Source organism: Brassica rapa, chromosome A06 (genome assembly GCF_000309985.2).
Source record: "Brassica rapa cultivar Chiifu-401-42 chromosome A06, CAAS_Brap_v3.01, whole genome shotgun sequence".
Classification (NCBI taxonomy): domain Eukaryota; kingdom Viridiplantae; phylum Streptophyta; class Magnoliopsida; order Brassicales; family Brassicaceae; genus Brassica; species Brassica rapa.
In genome coordinates this window covers 2,213,946-2,233,190 of record NC_024800.2, presented here as the reverse complement: position 1 = coordinate 2,233,190, position 19,245 = coordinate 2,213,946, and the positions used below count along the sequence as shown (strand labels likewise).

General features: G+C 38.4%; 5 protein-coding genes across 5 annotated transcripts in view; all 5 read left to right on the top strand.

Moving 5' to 3' along the window:
- LOC103871394 (cytochrome P450 72A15-like) overlaps positions 1 to 8,780 on the top strand; it is a 34,493-nt gene extending 25,713 nt beyond the window's left edge. Inside the window, exon 6 of the mRNA XM_033272549.1 lies at positions 8,644 to 8,780. The gene's annotated coding sequence lies outside the window, so the exon portion shown is untranslated. The remainder of the gene's footprint in view (positions 1 to 8,643) is intronic.
- Positions 8,781 to 9,032: 252 nt separating this feature from the next.
- On the top strand, positions 9,033 to 11,193 carry LOC103871391 (probable carboxylesterase 5). Its single transcript, XM_009149631.3, has one exon. The coding sequence runs from the start codon at positions 10,084 to 10,086 to the stop codon at positions 11,062 to 11,064; it is 981 nt and encodes a 326-aa protein (XP_009147879.1). The 5' UTR covers positions 9,033 to 10,083; the 3' UTR covers positions 11,065 to 11,193.
- Positions 11,194 to 11,403: 210 nt separating this feature from the next.
- On the top strand, positions 11,404 to 14,262 carry LOC103871390 (probable carboxylesterase 4, mitochondrial). Its single transcript, XM_009149630.3, has one exon. The coding sequence runs from the start codon at positions 12,992 to 12,994 to the stop codon at positions 14,135 to 14,137; it is 1,146 nt and encodes a 381-aa protein (XP_009147878.2). The 5' UTR covers positions 11,404 to 12,991; the 3' UTR covers positions 14,138 to 14,262.
- A 251-nt stretch (positions 14,263 to 14,513) lies between these two features.
- Positions 14,514 to 16,119, top strand: LOC103871389 (probable carboxylesterase 3). Its single transcript, XM_009149629.3, has one exon. It carries the CDS (start codon positions 14,974 to 14,976, stop codon positions 16,009 to 16,011), a length of 1,038 nt encoding a protein of 345 aa, XP_009147877.2. The 5' UTR covers positions 14,514 to 14,973; the 3' UTR covers positions 16,012 to 16,119.
- Positions 16,120 to 17,040: 921 nt separating this feature from the next.
- LOC117125860 (probable disease resistance protein At1g15890) lies at positions 17,041 to 19,137 on the top strand. Its single transcript, XM_033272563.1, has one exon. The coding sequence runs from the start codon at positions 18,191 to 18,193 to the stop codon at positions 18,863 to 18,865; it is 675 nt and encodes a 224-aa protein (XP_033128454.1). The 5' UTR covers positions 17,041 to 18,190; the 3' UTR covers positions 18,866 to 19,137.
- The last annotated feature ends 108 nt before the right edge of the window (positions 19,138 to 19,245 follow it).

Genomic DNA, 19,245 nt, shown 5'->3' with positions numbered 1-19,245 from the left:
ATTTAAAAATCACATTAAATGTATAATAAAAACATTTATAATTTTTCTTATATGTTATATTTTGAATTTTTCAAAACGTCTATAAATTATTAGAAATTTGAAGATCCCCACTCTGAAAATTTTGTGATCAATAGATTTTTTTTTTGTCATAATAAGTTACAAATGATCATAAAATTGTATTAATATGAACTTTTATTTAATATTATAAGAAGATACACATTATTTTAAAACCATATGAGTAAAAAATATCATTTAATAATAAAACATATATATATATATAGATTATACTATATACCATAAGATTACATAAATATTTTAATATTAAAACTTTCAATGAATTTTCAAAAACATTTATAAATTATAAACTTACTAAAGATTTCACATTGAAAATTTTGTTATCGATGATTTAAATATTCAGTTATAAAATGATATGAATGATCATAGAACTGTATGATTATAAATTCTCATTTAATAAATGACTATATAAAATATACTATTCTTAGAAAAATAGGTTGGTCCATCTTGACTTACATTATATTTTTTATAAACTAACTATCGAATTGATAAATAATCTACCAAAATTTTTTTTGCACTTTCCTTAATTAGAAGCTACGAAATTACCTAATATGATTAACGTATATATGAAAATTAATTATTATGAATAATAAATATTTGATAACAATTTTGGTATCTTAGTTCTTTTTTTTTAATTTTATATTATTGAAAGATATTAAAAAATCACATTAAATATATAATAAAAACATTTATATTTTTTCTTATATGTTATATTTGAATTTTTCAATACGTCTATATATTATTAGAAATTTGAATATTCCCACTCTAAAAATTTTGTGATCAATAGATTATTTTTTTGTTATAATAAGTTACAAATGATCATAAAATATAACGCATATGAATTTTTATTTAATAAATATTCAAACTAAATAATATATATATATATAAACACTAATGATTTAAAGCAACAAGATTGGCTGATCAATTTAGTCGTCCAGTTGAAATCTTTCAAAAGTATGTGAAAGATTAAAGTCAAAGTAAATATGGATTTAGAATAGTAGTTATATTTTACTAACCAAAAACCGAAAAAAACCGAACCGAACCGATACCAACCCGATATCCGGATTGAACACCCGTAATTCAAATGAAGCCAAACTATTGTTTCATTCTCCAAAATATAATAAAAATAATAACTTAATCCCGTGCAAGGCGCGGGTCTTATCCTAGTTGACTTTTAATTAACGTTCACTTTTCAAACAAAATTAATCAGTGGGCAAGTCTAACACGTTTAATATAATACATTCACTTGTACCAGGAAAATGTTTTCCGTAGCTGTAGTGATAAAGAAATGTGAAAATGTTGACGGTCGTGCCTTTTTCCCCCACACAAATCTAAATTTGCTTCTTGTAGCTTCGTAGGATAAAGTGTGAATGACATAAGTGGTGATGTCATCACCAACATGGAATTTTTCAATCTATATATGGTTGAGAATATCAGCGGGTTAGTCCATATCTCTCTCTTTCTCTTTCTTTTCTGGAAACGAATATGCAAACATCAGCTGAGTCTGTAATAGTTTCAGTAGCTATATCTGTTGTGTTGTTGTGGATATGGAGAACTCTAAAGTGGGTTTGGTTTAAACCAAAGATGCTTGAAAGTTACCTGAGAAGACAGGGTATTGCCGGTACTCCTTATACGCCACTTGTTGGAGACATGAGAAGGGACAATAGCATGTCAAAGGAGGCAAGGTCCAAACCCATCAAACTTACGGATGATATCATCTCACGTGTATTGCCTTTCCCCTCGCACATGCTCAAGACTTACGGTATGTTTCTTGATTCCTATCTATTAAGAACTTAATAGAGATACCGAAAACAAGAAAACTATTACGGGAGATACTACATAGATTTGTGTATATCTATATTTCCTATTCTAGTTATTAACATTATTGATACTAGGTTTAGGAGATCTTATGATGGTTGTATAAATACTTGGCTGCGGCCACATTAATAGAGAGGTTAACATTCATCGATTCATAAACTTGTCATGGTATCAGAGCATTGATCCAATTCCTTACAGTTTATTGATTTCGAGCTGCCTCGGTTTTCATTCACGAAAACAGAGCCGCTTATCTACAAGAACCTCACATCTCAAATTTTTCTTCTCTTCCAAGTTACTATCAATCGAACAAGATGACAGACATTGGGAGCACACCTAAGAGGCGTACTATCTCACCGTATGACCTCACCTCCGGTGACAACCCTGGTGCAGTTATTTCATCCCCGTTACTTAACGGTACGAATTATGATGAATGGGCTATTAACTTGCGTATGGCCTTAAGTTCACGCAAGAAATTTGGCTTCATTGATGGAAGCATTCCGAAACCTCCAGCAGACTCCTCTAACCTTGAAGATTGGATAGCGAATAATCACCTCTTGGTCGGATGGATCAACAAGACCATTGAGCCAAAGCTACGGAGTTCTATATCTACTCGAGAGGTAGCACAGGAGCTGTGGGAGATAATCAAGAAGAGATTTTCTGTGAAGAGCGGCGCACGGCTGCAACAACTTCGCAATTCCCTAGCAACTTGCAAACAGAATGGAACGTCAGTTGATGACTACTTTGGCAGGCTCACGAAAATATGGGATGGAATTCGTGAGAGTATGAACTCTAAGAAGTGTACCTGTGGAAAGTGTGAGTGTGATCTAAACACAGCTCACGAATCAGACCGTGAAACTCTACGGGTTCATGATTTTCTCTCGGGACTGGATGACTCGGCTCACGGCGTTATCCGTTCTCAAATATGTGCGATCACACCACTTCCAGACCTTGATAGTGTGTATCAAACTATTGTTCAGAATGAGACCATCCGCTCAAATGTCACACAAGAGACTCCGGCTATGAGCTTTGCTTCACAAGTCACGACACCAACTTATAATCGTGATCAGACTTTTCGACCAGTTAATAAAGATCCTTCCAGGAAGTGCTTAGTTTGTGGCAAGATGGGTCATGAGGCAAGTGCCTGCTTCAAGGTTGTTGGATATCCTGAGTGGTATGGAACTTCAGGTCGTGGTGGACGTGGTGGCTCAGGACGTGGTCGTGGATCCATGCCTCGTGTAAACAGCACGCAGATCATAGGAGTAAATGCCGCTGCTGTTACTCCGGTGACCTTAACAGAAGCTGACAGACAAGGCTTGTCTGGTATCTCTGATGACCAATGGAAGATCATTCAACGTATGGTGGGAAGCACATCTAAACAAGACTCCTTGACGGGTAAGCCTAACTGCAACGAATGGATACTGGACACTGGTGCTACGCACCATATGACTGGACTGGCTGAGTGTCTAGAGGACATTCGTTCTATACTTCCAGTGTCTGTACGGTTGCCTACAGGAACAAACTCACTTGCTTCTAAACAAGGAACCATTCGGTTAAATCCACATCTGATACTTCAGAATGTTTTTCTTGTTGATGGATTTGACACAAACTTAATATCTTTTGGTCAACTGGTTACTGACAATGGTTTGATCGGGCAGATTACTGACAAACTCTTGATATTACAGGACCGCAATACGAAGACGCTGATTGGGATGGGTGAAAGAGAGAGAGAGGGACTTTACCGGCTCTGCTGTGCTGCGCCAATCCTGTCGTCGCATACAAGTGTTGGTGAAGACTCCATCTTGTGGCATCGTCGTTTAGGCCATCCATCTTCTCGTATTGTTGGTTTGCTTCCTGGTGTTAGTAGTCATAAGGATTCTTTTAAAAACTGTGATGTCTGCTTCAGAGCTAAACAAACTCGCCAATGTTTTTCTGAAAGTTCAACTTATTCTAATGCAATATTTGATTTAATTCATTGCGACTTATGGGGTCCGTATCGTACAACGGCTTTGTGTGGCACAAGATACTTCTTAACTATTCTTGATGATCACTCTAGAGCTGTCTGGGTCTATCTTTTGCAAGATAAGACGTCAGTCTCACGGCATCTCATGGATTTTATAGCTTTGGTCAACACACAGTTCTCAAAGAAAGTCAAGACAATTCGAAGTGATAATGGAACAGAATTTGTGTGTATGTCTCGATTTTTTCAAGAGAATGGAATTCATCATGAGACTTCTTGTGTGTACACACCACAACAAAATGGTCGAGTAGAGCGTAAACACAGACACATACTTAATATTGCTCGAGCCTTGCGATTTCAAGCCCATCTTTCTATTGAATATTGGGGCGAGTGTGTGAAGACTGCAGTCTATCTCATGAACCGGACTCCTTCTCAACTTCTTGATGGTAAGACTCCTTTTGAAAAGCTGTATGGGAGAACTCCATCATTTAATCATCTTCGGGTCTTTGGGTGTCTTGCCTATGCTCATAACATTAATCACAAAGGAGATAAATTTGCGGCAAGGAGTCGAAAGTGTATATTTCTTGGATATCCAGCAGGAAAGAAAGGCTGGTTACTGCTTGATTCAGAAACGCAGAGTATATTTACGTCGCGGGACGTTGTTTTCTGTGAAGATATCTTCCCATTGGCTGCTTCTTCTGATAAATCTGACAATCATGAGCCAGTGTCTGAACTACAAGAGGCTACTCTCGATGACACTGACTCTGATAGTGGTACATCCGACGATGTGCAACCTGAAACAGAGGAAGGTGTACTGGATACTGCACCTGCAGCTGAGAATATACCGATGGCTCCTGCGGAGGTTCCCGAGGAGATTCCTCCGACGGTTGAAATAAATACACCGGCTACTGAGGTTGATGAGGTTTTAGGAAGAGGACATCGTCCAAAAATTCCTTCCACTCGATTGCGAGACTTCGTCGTTAATACGGTTACTCTTGACTCTTCTCTCTCTCTCTCCACTACTTCACCATCTCCTCAGTCGTCTTCAGGTTCGGTCTATCCTATCTCTGATTATCTCTCTAGTCATAAATTTTCTGACCAACATCGCAGCTTCCTGGTGGCGATATCATCTCATCATATTCCTAAATCGTTTAAAGAAGCAATTCTTGACAAGATATGGAAGGATTCTATGGGTACTGAAGTTACAGCTTTGGAGAGCCAGCATACGTGGGATGTGGTGCCATTGCCACCTGGTAAGAAACCACTTGATAACAAATGGATTTATACAATTAAGTATCGATCGGACGGCAGTATTGAACGACCAAAGTCGAGATTAGTTGTCTGTGGTAATCGCCAGAAACATGGAGTTGACTATACAGACACATTTTCACCGGTTGCGAAGATGACTACGGTGAGAGTATTTCTGGATTATGCGTGTAAGTTGGGTCATGAGGTTCATCAGATGGATGTTCACAATGCGTTTCTTCATGGGGATCTTCACGAGGAAGTATACATGAAAATTCCTCAAGGTTTTTCTTCTACAGATAAGAATCTGGTATGTAGACTTCGCAAATCTTTATATGGCTTGAAGCAGGCGCCTCGTTGTTGGTTTGCCAAGTTAACAGATGCTCTTCTCAAGTATGGGTTTACTCAAACCAAGTCTGATTATTCCTTGTTTGTTTACGTCAAGCAAGGAGTGTCCATTCGCATCTTGGCTTATGTGGATGACCTGATTATATCAGGAAGTACTCCGAAGGATATCAAACTCATAAAAGACTATCTCTCCACTTGCTTTCACATGAAGGATCTTGGTCTTCTCAAATATTTTTTGGGTATAGAGGTTGCTCGAAGCCCGTCTGGTTTCTACTTATGTCAGCGTAAGTACGCTACTGATATTGTCACTGAAGTCGGATTGCTTGGTTGTAAACCGGCTGGAGCCCCTATGGATCAAAATCATCAACTTAGTCGAGCTGATGGTCCTACAATTTCTGAGCCAGAACGGTATCGGAGACTTGTTGGCCGGTTTATTTATCTTGCTGCGACAAGACCAGACTTAACGTATGCTGTACACATTCTTTCACAATTTATGCAAGATCCTAAAGAAGATCATTGGACTGCTGCATTGAAGGTGGTACGATACTTGAAGGGAACTTTAGGTCAAGGTATTTTTCTGGATGCGAAGTCATCTCTCCACTTGACTGGCTGGTGTGATTCTGATTGGGGAGGATGTCACACTACTCGGCGCTCTCTGTCTGGTTGGATAGTTCAGCTCGGAACCTCTCCCATCGCGTGGAAAAGCAAGAAACAAGACACTGTGTCTTGCTCATCGGCAGAGGCCGAATACCGTGCTATGGGAGCCATCACCAAGGAGTTGTTAGGATTAAAGTCTTTACTTCGGGAACTTGGAGTGAATCACAAGGAACCGATGACACTGTTTTGTGATAGTCAACCAGCAATTCATATTAGTTCAAATCCGGTGTTTCATGAAAGGACTAAGAATATAGAGATTGAGTGTCATTTCATACGAGATGAAATTGTCAAGGGTGTTCTAAAACCATCATATGTTTCCACTAAAGAGCAGTTAGCGGACATCTTTACGAAAGCATTGGGACGCAAAGAGTTCGACATTTTCTTGTCCAAGCTGGGCATTCGTAACTTACATGCTCCACCTTGAGGGGGGGTATTACGGGAGATACTACATAGATTTGTGTATATCTATATTTCCTATTCTAGTTATTAACATTATTGATACTAGGTTTAGGAGATCTTATGATGGTTGTATAAATACTTGGCTGCGGCCACATTAATAGAGAGGTTAACATTCATCGATTCATAAACTTGTCAAAAACTATTGTTGCAAAGTACGAGGGCCTGTTCAACATTTTTTGGGATTCTAGAGAAAAAGAATAAAATTTAATCCTTAAATTTTAAATTTTCAAGTGCTTTACTAAATTTTCAAGTGCTTTACCAAATTTTGACCAAAGAGTGCTTTACTTAATTTTCTTCTAATAAAAGAATATAAAAAGTGCTTTAGTAAATTTGGTATAAAAACATAAATATATTAAAATTGGGGTCTGGGGGACAAGGGACTGGGTCCGGAGAGTACCTGGTCTACTCTAAAGGTGTCAGGTTTTGTATCTCTGTGTCTGGAACAGGAAGGACTTTCTTTACATGGCGAGGAACTATACCATCCATAACCATTACGGATCCTGAGCAAATCAAGGAAGTGTTCAATAAAGTTTATGATTTCCCAAAGCCGCATACATTTCCTTTGACCAACCTTATAATCAGTGGACTCTTTAGTTATGATGGTGATAAATGGGCAAAACACAGAAGAATCATCAACCCTGCTTTCCACCTTGAGAAGATCAAGGTTTGGCTTTATTTTTTCAAGTCTGGAGTTACGTTTTATGTATTGTATCTGACTCAAAACCTGACTTCTGTTTCTATGAATAGAATATGGTACCTGTGTTCCACCAGAGCTGCAACGAGGTTGTTGACAAATGGGACAAGATGGTTTCGGACAAAGGGTCATCCTGTGAGGTGGACGTTTGGCCTGGGCTCATGAGTATAACAGAAGATGTGATCTCTCGTACTGCTTTTGGAAGCAGCTACAAAGAAGGACAGAGGATCTTTGAGCTCCAAACAGAACTAGCACAGCTCATTATACAAGCTTTTCGAAAATCTTACATCCCTGGATATAGGTAATGAAAACCTCACTCTCCTGGTTTGAATCTTGGACTTAGAACCAGTGAAATTCTTTTAGGAAACATGACTAATGTTGTCCTTTTTCGTGAAGATATCTCCCAACAAAGGACAATAGAAGGATAAAAGCAGCAGCCAAAGAAACCCATGATATACTAAGAGGGCTCGTTAACAAAAGGCTAAGGGCAAGAGAGGCTGGAGAAGCACCAAACGAAGATTTGTTAGGTATACTTCTTGAATCAAATTTAGGACAAGCTAAAGGAAATGGAATGAGCATTGACGATGTGATAGAGGAGTGCAAGTTGTTCTACTTTGCCGGGCAAGAGACAACTTCAGTACTTCTAGTTTGGACAATGATTCTGCTAAGCCAGCACCAAGACTGGCAGGCTCGTGCACGAGAAGAAGTGAAGCAAGTTTTTGGTGATAAAGAACCCGATACAGAAGGCCTTAACCATCTCAAAATTGTAAGTCTAAACCAAAACCTTCAAGTAACTATCCTCTGGTTGTGTTTTCATGTTTTTTTTTGCTGAATGTTTTGATCTCTTTCAGATGACAATGATAATTAATGAGGTCATTAGGCTATATCCTCCAGTAACTCTTCTGACCCGAACGATTCACAAAGAGATGAAGCTAGGAGACCTGACACTACCAGGTGGTGTTCAGATCAATCTACCTATTATGCTAGTCCAACGCGATACCCAGCTATGGGGGAACGATGCAGCAGAGTTCAAGCCCGAGAGATTCGAAGATGGTGTCTCAAAGGCAACAAAGAGCCAAGTCTCCTTCTTTCCCTTTGCTTGGGGACCAAGGATCTGTATTGGCCAAAATTTTGCCTTATTAGAGGCAAAGATGGCAATGGCATTGATTCTACAGAGATTCTCCTTTGAGCTTTCTCCTACCTATGTCCATGCTCCTTACACTGTCTTCACCCTCCACCCACAGTATGGTGCTCATCTTATCCTCCACAAGCTATAGTTCCATACCAAAAGAGAATTAAACACTGGAAGTGATCCCATTATTTAAAGTTAATATGTTTCAAGCATATCTTTTCCAAACCAGAGCAGTAAAAGTAGAACTCACACTCAGAGGCTCTACTCACCCGATCTCTCTGGCTGTTAAATAATGTTCCATTCTATTTATAACATGGTGATAATATCAACCATTTATGCATTCACCAGACATATCTATATTTGTAAAAAAATTTACATAATCGCTTCTCAAATAACTAGTTTTTTCGGCTAAGAACATCTTCAATAGTATTCTATTTTCTCTAAACGCTAAAAATATAGTAAAAGTTACTATAATGGTATACCAGATTTTACACCAAATATAGAAGAATGAATAATATTATTCCAAATCTACAATAACACTATTTATTTACTTTATTTTTATTTTTTAGATGGAGACTTTTTCTTTATAAAATAACACTTCATCTTTTATATGTTCTCATTTTCTATCAAATAGAATTATATAGTATAACTTTTCACATTTAAATACTATGTTTAGTATATTATTTATTTTTAATTATGTATTGTAATAAAAAAAAATTTAAAATAGTCATTTAGTTATATAAATAGTGTAATTATGGTAGTATATTGCTATAAAATAAAATGAAAAGGTAAATTTTAAATATTTTAAAATTTATGGATTGTATAAAAATTAAGAAATAAATAGAAAAAATATATTAGAGTAGAAAATAGAAGTAATCATTGGAGCAAATTTTTAGAATACTCTACTTTTAGGGTAAAAAATATAGGCAGCTATTGAAAATGGTCTCTACTCATAAATAGATTATTACTCTGTTACATACAGTTGTCTTGCTCTCTATAGAGTATAATGTATCACATTCCATTAAATCTGGATATATCCTTGCATCTTAACCTGCTCTCTATGGGGTATCTATATCACTTTTCAATTAAATCTGGATATGTCCTTCCAGTAATGTGAAACTTTGAAGGTCAGTTACAAAGGGTCAAAAAAAGTATGATTTTAAAACTCAGAAAAAGTAACTACTCTGCTCATGTGGGACGACTCTTGTAGAGCATTACGATATTTATAATTCTTAGACAAATAATTTGTAGCAATACTTTTTGACTTGTCTATCAGTCGAGACCAGAGAGAGACGTATATGCTTGCTTCACTATATCTTTCATAAAATCCAGAAGAATTGAATACTATAAATGTATACAACAAACAAGATTTGGTTGCTTTGAAGTTACTCCCAGTATCTGCCCATATAAGCTGTTGGAAACAAATAAATATAAACTTCCAAATATCTGCCCATATTAAGCTTACCAATTTCATACTTTCTTTGCTGTCATTTTTCTTAAATTCCCAAATTAAATTAAATAAAAATAAAAAAGAATAGAAGAAAAGGTTACGTGTCCAGTGTCAGTGCTACGTGTCCGTATGGAAAATAAAGAAACATAGATCTTTGTCTCATTTTTTAAAAATTATATAAATACCTCTATAATATAGTGAGTATATAATTTAATAATCTCACACCAAGTCACCAAGACACCAACCAAATGGAAACTGAAATCGTCTCAGAGTTTCTTCCCTTCGGTCGTATCTACAAAGACGGTCGCGTGGAGCGTCTCACCGGCACCGAGATCATCCCTCCTTCACTAGACGCAACAAACGACGTCGTTTCAAAGGACGTCGTATACTCCACGGAACATAACCTCTCCGTCCGTCTCTTCCTCCCTCACAACAACAACAACAACAAGCTCCCTCTGCTAATCTACATCCACGGCGGAGCTTGGATCATCGAGTCACCTTTCTCCCCCCTCTACCACAACCACGTCGCGGAGCTCGCCAAGTCCGCCAACTGCCTCGCCGTCTCGGTCCAGTACCGCCGCGCGCCGGAGCACCCGATCCCGGCGGCGTACGAGGATTCTTGGTCGGCGATTGAGTGGATCTTCTCCCACGCCGGTGGATCCGGTCCGGAGGAATGGATCAACCAGCACGCATATTTCGAGAGAGTTTTCATCGGCGGAGACTCCGCCGGAGCCAACATGTCGCACCACATGGCCATGAGAGCGGGTAGGGAGAAGCTTGAGCCGAGGATCAAAGGTGTTGTGATCGTTCATCCAGCTTTCTGGGGGACTGATCCTGTCGACGAGCTTGACGTGCAAGACGCGGAGACGAGGAGAGGAATCGCGCAAGTTTGGGAGGAGATCGCTAGTCCGAACAGTGTTAACGGTACGGATGATCCGTTATTTAACGTGGTCGGATCCGGGTCGGATTTTTCCGGGTTGGGATGTGAGAAGGTTTTGGTTGCTGTGGCGGGGAAAGATGTGTTCGTGCGGCAAGGGTTGGGTTACGCGGAGAAGCTGAAGAAGAGTGGGTGGGGAGGGGATGTGGAGGTGGTTGTGGAGGAAGAGGAAGGACATGTGTTCCATCTGCAGAACCCTGACTCTGAGAGTGCTTTGAGATTCTTGGATAGGTTTGTCGAGTTTATAACCGACGGTTCAAATGGTGATGATGATTTTGTGAATGTTCTTTGATGATGATAATAGTGTGATTACCTGTGTTGGATAAATTTTTAAATTTGTTGTACCTGTTTTTAATTCGATTTGTTTTACTCATTATATGTTTGCAAGAAATAAACTGAATCAAAGATATTGCTTGATGCTGTTCATATAATGCTGAGAATGCTTCGAATTTCTTTAAGAAGATTTTTGTGGAGTACCCATCTAGGATTTCATCTCACTAATTCGTATATTCAATAATTCGTATATTCTAGAGTCGGTACGCCTCCCGATTTTTAAAACACATCGTTTCATTTTGGTAAGCAATATTTGTGGGCTTCAATTAGAATTGAGTTTTATGTTTTGCTTAATAAAGCTCATTAACTTCAAAAAAAAAAAGTGATATTCGACAACCATACTAAACAGAAGTTTATATCATTTTTCGACAATCCTAATTTCATCGGTGTTTGAATCTAGAAAATCATCAATTGTTGGAAACACTGGGTAAGTTACGATAAATATTGTAAAAAAATTTTATTGGAATCATCTGAATGTACCGATGATTTTTTGAGTAATCAACCTCCGATTAATTTCCAGTAGCTGAAAATATTTACAAAAAACAATTATTTTAATTAAATATTAAAAATCTTCTAATATTTCATTGCATTAATAAATGTAAAAATTCAATAATATAAAAATCAAAAAGAAAGAACGGATTTTCTATTGACAATAAATTTGATAAAATTAGTGGTGTATGATGCAACGGTGGTGATAACGAATGAGAAGTGAGCAGAATGAAAATAGTGGTAAACAGAGTTGTAGCGGTGGTCGTGCAAGGAGTTGTGGTGGCTGGATGCAAAGCTATTAGACCATGTACAATGGAAATGTTGAATAAAAGATTCAACAGTTGAATCGTTACATTGAGGGTGCTAAAAAAATGAAATTTGATGATATGGATTAATTGGTGTTAAAAAGATTCAATATGTTGAATAAAAAGAAAGTGGAGGTCACTAACGACGCATGTTACTTTCTAAATATTTTTTGATATTTTGATATTTTCTTAATTATTTAAAATAAATTAATCTTATTATAAATTAATTAATTTATTTTTATTTCTTATACTATATTTTATCATTTTAAATTATATATAAATAGACACTGAGTTTGTTTAATTTGGATATATAAAAAATTAATTATTAATTGATAAAATATAATGTTGAATTTTATCTAACAAAACCATTATAGTGGATACAAGTTTAATGTGTGTTAAATGATGATGTGAAAGAAAGAAAAGATGACATAAAATGTTAAAAAATGAAGTGGAATGTGTTGAATCCTGTACATAGTCTTAGACTTAGTCTCGAACCGCATACTTATGATATTAAAAATTATCTCAAAAATATCACACAAAATCGAAATCATAAATAGCATTTACTAAACAACAGAATAAACTAATTTTTATCAAATGATAATTTTAATATAAAAAATCAAAAATAAAATATTTAAAACAAAAAGTTTTTTTTTTTTCAACAAATCAAATGATGTCTGATGTAGTCGTTACAAAACACATTGGTTAACCAAAGCACATTGATTAAACAAAAAGTTTTTTTTCCTAAATCTTAGATTTTAAATCCTAATAACTAAAAAAAATTAAAAAATATGTATATATATGTTTGCTTTTAACGAATACTATTTTGTGATTTCATCTTTCAGTGTTACTTGAAAAATAATTATTTAATATAATTCGAGGAGTAATATTTATTTTTAAATTGAAAAAAGTATTTTAATTATATTTATTTAGAAGTAAAAATAGTGCGGAAAATTACAAAACAGGAAACACATATCCTCCTCTAGACATACGTACACGTTGTCCAAAATTTATTTCCGCAGTAAAAGATTTGGATAAAGTACTCTTGCCGACAGACACAAAGCAATCCCTGTCGGAAAAGATATTTCGGTAAAAATGCTCCGAAGAATCTCCTCTTCCTCCTCGCTCTCTTCGCCCCCTCTCTTCTTCCGCTTCTTTCGCCACTCTCCTCGCTATAACTTTCCGCTGTCATCTTCACGGACAGCCGTCAGCGTCTCCGGTCACCACCACCACCACCACCGGCTTTCCTCTCCCAACACAACTCTTCGTAGTATATGTTCACACTCTTCATCTGATCTCGTCTCCGAGCATCCTCCCTTCGTCAGGATCTACAAAGACGGTCGCGTCGAGCGTCTTTCCGGCACCGAAACCGTCCCAGCGTCTCTAACTCCACAAAACGGTGTCGTCTCGAAGGACGTCGTGTACTCGCCAAAGCATAGCCTCTCCGCTCGTCTCTTCCTTCCTCATAAAGCCAGAGAACTCGCCGCCGGTAACAAACTCCCGTTGCTTATCTACATCCACGGCGGAGCATGGATCGTCGAGTCCCCTTTTTCTCCGATTTACCACAGTTTCCTGACGGAGGTTGTGAGAGCCGCGAGTTGCTTGGCGGTGTCGGTTCAGTACCGCCGTGCCCCGGAGCATCCGATCCCGGCGGCGTATGAGGATTCATGGTCTGCGATTCGGTGGGTCTTCTCGCATTCAGATGGGTCTGGTCCTGTGGATTGGATCAACGAATATGCTGATTTCAACAGAGTTTTCCTCGCCGGAGATAGCGCCGGAGCCAATATGTCGCACCACATGGCCATGAGAGCGGGTAAGGAGAAGCTTAGCCCTAGAATCAAAGGGGTTGCGATTGTTCATCCAGCTTTCTGGGGGACTGATCCTGTCGACGAGCATGATGTGCAAGACGTGGAGACGAGAAGAGGAATCGCGCAAGTTTGGGAGGAGATCGCGAGTCCGAATAGTGTTAATGGAACGGATGATCCGTTGTTTAACGTGGTTGGATCCGACTCGGATCTTTCCGGGTTGGGATGTGAGAAGGTTTTGGTTGCGGTGGCGGGGAAAGATGTGTTTGTGCGACAAGGGTTGGGCTACGCGGCGAAGCTGAAGAAGAGTGGGTGGGGAGGGGATGTTGAGGTGGTTGTGGAAGAAGAGGAAGATCATTGCTTTCATCTCTTAGACCCTGATTCTGATAATGCTCCAAAATTCTTGAAGAAGTTTGTCGACTTTATCACCTGTTGAAGAGTATAGCTTAAACTCTGTTCTAAGAATAAACTTGATGTCTTCGTTTTTTATTAACCCATAATGTCAAACTGTTCAATCTTAAATAAAGTAATAATCCAATCTTAACGCACTGTATTCACGAACTCAAAACTGTTTCAACATTTCTCCTTGTGAACTTTGCAACACTATGCTTCACATTTCCTTCTGAGGCTTTGAGCCAAATCTACTCTCTCTTGCGTACAGCAGTCAATCTCTATTATTTGCAGAAAAGCTTTAACATATTGGAGGTATATTTGTAATTCAATACCGAAGTCATTTTACATTCGAACCTAATTAAAACTATTGTAGAGCTTCCACTTGTTTGTTCGAGCACAAACCAGACATTCGTCTGCATAAGGTATCACCTTCCTCATTGCTCAGACAATGTTAGATTACACAAAGGCGGCCGTGTCGAGCGACTTAGCGGCAACGACGTCATCCCAGCCTCACTAGACCCCCAAGACGACGTCGTGACAAAAGACTTCGTGTATTTACCTAACAAAAGATGAAGAAAAATAAAATCGTTCACCTAATTAATGAAAAATTGGAAAAAAGAGTATGATTAATAGTGCGTATCACCTTATATTGAATGTTTCTGGCCATATGAGACTTGTAGTCCAATTTTAATCGCAATAGCAAAAACCAGTAACACACTTTCGTTTCAAATACGTCCTCTGTATTGACACATGCATGTTACCAGTAACTGATGTAACCGAAAACTTTGGCTTTCCAAGGGACAAATCTAAATTAAAGTAAATTTAATTTAATATTTTAGAAAAGAAATATAACTTTCTTTAATCACCACAATATATAACATGCTAGTAACGATGCCATCATATTACGTGTTATCACCATTTCGACCATTTTTTTACTTTCACTATCTTCTCCAAAAAAAAACAAAGATGGAACCTCATCGTACTTCTCATCTTCCACCCATCAGAATACACAAAGACGGCCGCGTCGAGCGACTTAGCGGCAACGACGTCATCCCAACCTCACTAGACCCCCAAAACGACGTCGTGACAAAAGACGTCGTTTACTCACCAGAACATAACCTCTCCGTACGTCTCTTCCTCCCTCATAAATCGACAAAACTCGCCGCCGGTAAAAAACTACCTTTACTTATCTACTTCCACGGCGGAGCTTACATCATGGAGTCCCCTTTCTCCCCTGTTTACCATAACTACCTCGCAGAGGTCGTCAAAACCTCTAACTGCCTCGCCGCGTCGGTTCAATACCGCCGTGCACCGGAGCATCCGATACCGGCGGCGTATGAAGATTCTTGGGCGGCCATTCAGTGGATATTTTCTCATTCTGATGGGTTTGGTGAAGAGGTTTGGATCAATGAACTCGCTGACTTTGGCAGAGTCTTTGTCGCCGGAGCTAATATATCTCATCACATGGCGATAAAAGCAGGCAAAGAGAAGCTCCACCCTAGAATCAAAGGAGTTGCTATGGTGCATCCAGGTTTTTGGGGGAAAGATCCGGTCGACGAGAAAGATGTGCAAGATGAAAGAATCAGAAGCCAAGTGGCAGAGGTTTGGGAGCTAGCGAGTCCGAATAGTGTAGATGGGGTGGATGATCCGTGGTTGAACGTTGTCGGATCCGGGTCAGATATATCCGGACTGGGATGTGAGAGGGTTTTGGTTGCAGTTGCTGGAAAAGATGTGTTTGGACGGCAAGGGTTGGCTTACGCGGCGAAGCTGGAGAAGAGTGGGTGGAGAGGAGAGTTGGAAGTGGTGGAGGATGAAGAGGAAGGACATTGCTTCCATATCCATAACGCTAACTCTGAAAATGCTTTGAAGTTGATGAAGACATTTGTTGAGTTCATGTCATCCACTGTTGAAGAGTAGTAATATTTGTTTCTTGTTGCTTAAGTATGGAATTAAAAGATGATATAAAAATATTTTGATGCCTCATTTTGATAAATATAAAAATTACATCAAGTTAGGTGATACTAATAGCTTAATGCATACAAAATCTTATGAAACTAATGAGATGTTAATAGCAGATACGATGGTATAGTAAAATGAATCTGAAGAGGCTCCGTCTCAGGCATCAGCATGGCCTGTTCTTTAATAATCTCACAAAACATTCTCGCACATGTTAAAAAAGTAGTTGTCTGCGAATTTGGATGCAATGTTTGAACTGCGTAGCTGTTGATGTCGTTTCTCGTGGTGAAAAATAAAAAGATGTTGGTCCAGTTGAAACCAGCTTATTAGAGCACCTCCATCGGTAAGTACCCCTAATGGGTACTTAAAATTAAATTAATGTATAATTCTTTGATTTGAAAGCTTAAGTACCCTTTTTAATCTATTTAATTTTTTCCTTCTCCATTGGTTAGTAACACATTGAGGTTCTTAAATTTTTTAAAAAAGTTTTTTTTTATAAACTGAAACAGGGGCAAAAGATAAGAGTTTATTTCTATCTTCTTCTTCCACTTTTTTCTGTTTAGCTCCAATGTCTCCTCTCTGCAAACGAAGAGTCAACAATTCGTCACTTCATCTTCATCATCAAAACCAAATTTCAGTTTCAAATTCGACACGAGATCTGACCTTGCCGGAGATAATAAGCCAACCTCATCATCAAAACCAAATTTCAGTTTCAACTTCAAATCAACAAAAAAACTCAAGGATTTGGAGAAGAAGAAGAATGACAGACAATACGATAGAAAAGAGAGAGAATCAATTTTGAACAAAAAAAAAGAAAAAAAAGAAAAGAAAAAGACAACCAATAGAAAAAGACCACGTATGGGGTACTTAGTGATTCCAAAACTCCTTTTTTTAGTACCGGTCCTCTTGATTTTTTCCTTTTTTCATTTATTTTTATTTGATTTTTGTTTAAGTACCACCTCTAAGAACCTCCAATGGAGGTGGTCTTAGGTCATAGTGGGCTCAGAAGGCACCGGCCCGTGATCCTTCCACCGTCGAAAGCGGGAGGTGGACGCTGCTCTGTGAAACCAGCCTCACGCAGTCTCCTCCGCTCTAAGAGTGCCCGAACCACAAGCCTTCGCTCGAGCCCGAACCCTCAACTCCCGACTTGGAATGGGCAGGCCAGTGAATAGCCAACCCGAACCCGGCCTAATGAGATCGGCCCATAGTTCCAACATCTTGTTGTCTCCACTCGGATCACAAGCCCGCGTTACCAAGCTGGACGTGCACTTCTTGCGAGTTAATCTTATATATACAACAGAGAAAAGCTTGTTTGTTCCGATGTGGGACGTTTAACAACTAAAAATAACATCTCACTTCCAACGACGCCGTTTTCTATTCTTCAATTTACAGTCTACAATGGTCCAGTTTCTGATTTGTTTCTTTGCTAAATCAAGGTATGGGTTCTGATAAACTCGGTACTCATTGAGACGATTCCCTGATATGTTAGATGTTCATTGGCTCTATGCACGGCCTCCACAGATCATTGCGACATTTGGGAAGAACAGTAGATTATAACTTTACGTGCCTATTCCAAAGATCAGACCCTAATGATACACTGCAGCCGCAGGAGAGGCTTATATGGTAGTTCTTTTTACTTTGTTGCATGATAAGATGTCTCTCGTTTGAGACATTGAAACCTGCAACTTAAGGGCAGGCATGATAATTCATATTTTTCTTTACGAATATATTGATTAAGTCTTTGCATAATACTATAATAGATAGAGAATGATTTTTCCAAATGCGCACACAAGAGATTGGTATACGGTGCTTGGTCCCCTTAGAATTTCAATTAATCCAATCCAATATGATCAAACTGATTACTAATCACATCAGTTCACGTGTTAAATCCTTTTGCGAAAGTTCATTTGGTTCGCTCCGACACTGATTCCGATTACGTGCTGACCAAGAATTGGAAAAGGAAACAGAAGAGAAGAAATCATCTTTCATAGAGAATATCCTAAGAAGAAAGAAATTCATACTGCTATTAGATGATCTGTGGAGCGAGGTAGATTTGAAAAAGATTGGAGTTCCACAACCAACTCAAGAAAATGGATCGAAGATAGTTTTCACCACTCGTAAAAAGGAAGTTTGCAGACACATGAGAGCTGATGATGAGCTGAAAATGGATTGTTTGTCAACGAATGAAGCGTGGGAACTGTTTCAAAATGTAGTTGGAGAAGCCCCATTAAAGAAGGATTCGGAAATTCTCACACTCGCAAAAAAAAATTCCGAAAAATGTCATGGCTTGCCACTTGCACTCAATGTGATTGGCAAAGCCATGTCATGTAAAGAGGATGTACATGAATGGCGTCATGCAAATGATGTTCTCAAAAGTTCCAGCCGCGAGTTTCCAGGTATGGAAGAAAATATTCTTTCAGTTTTGAAGTTCAGCTATGATGGTTTAGAGGATGATAAGATGAAATCATGCTTCCTATACTGTTCTTTGTTCCCGGAAGATTATGAAATAAAGGAGGAGGAGTTGATAGAGTATTGGATCAATGAAGGATTTATAAATGGAAAGAGAGATGAAGATGGAAGTAACAACAAAGGTCATGTTATAATTGGTTTGTTAGTTCGTGCGCATCTATTGATGGAATCAGAAACTACTGTGAAAATGCATGACGTGTTACGTGAAATGGCTCTTTGGATAGGGTCTACGTCTGCAAAACAGTGCGTCAAAACAGGTGTGAACTTAACCCTTATACCATATGATGACATCAACTGGTCAGTTTTGAGAAGGATCTCGTTGATGCGTAATCAATTTGATGAATGAGATCAACTGGCCAAAAGCTGCCATTAGAGAGTTTCAGAGACACGAACAGGAGTAAGGAAGTTGATGAATGAGATTCCGAATCCCCCGTTGCATATGCTATATTTGTGTGAGTGTATCCTCTCAGTTTCTAAACCTTTGTTTTGGTTTTATGTTCTGCTTTTGCTTGAATGACATTGTTTGTCAAAGCTGGAAACTTTTCATTGTTGCATTTCCACTTCTCTCCAGTTTGTAACCATTTGATACATTTTTCTCAAAGCTTTCATTTGTGTGTGTCTTCCAGTTCATGTATCTCTAACGCAAACTCTTGACGCAAAACCGCATTGTTAATAGTAAGAACGACAGTGCGCAGGACCTTCTGTTTGAATGATTTATGTTCTCTT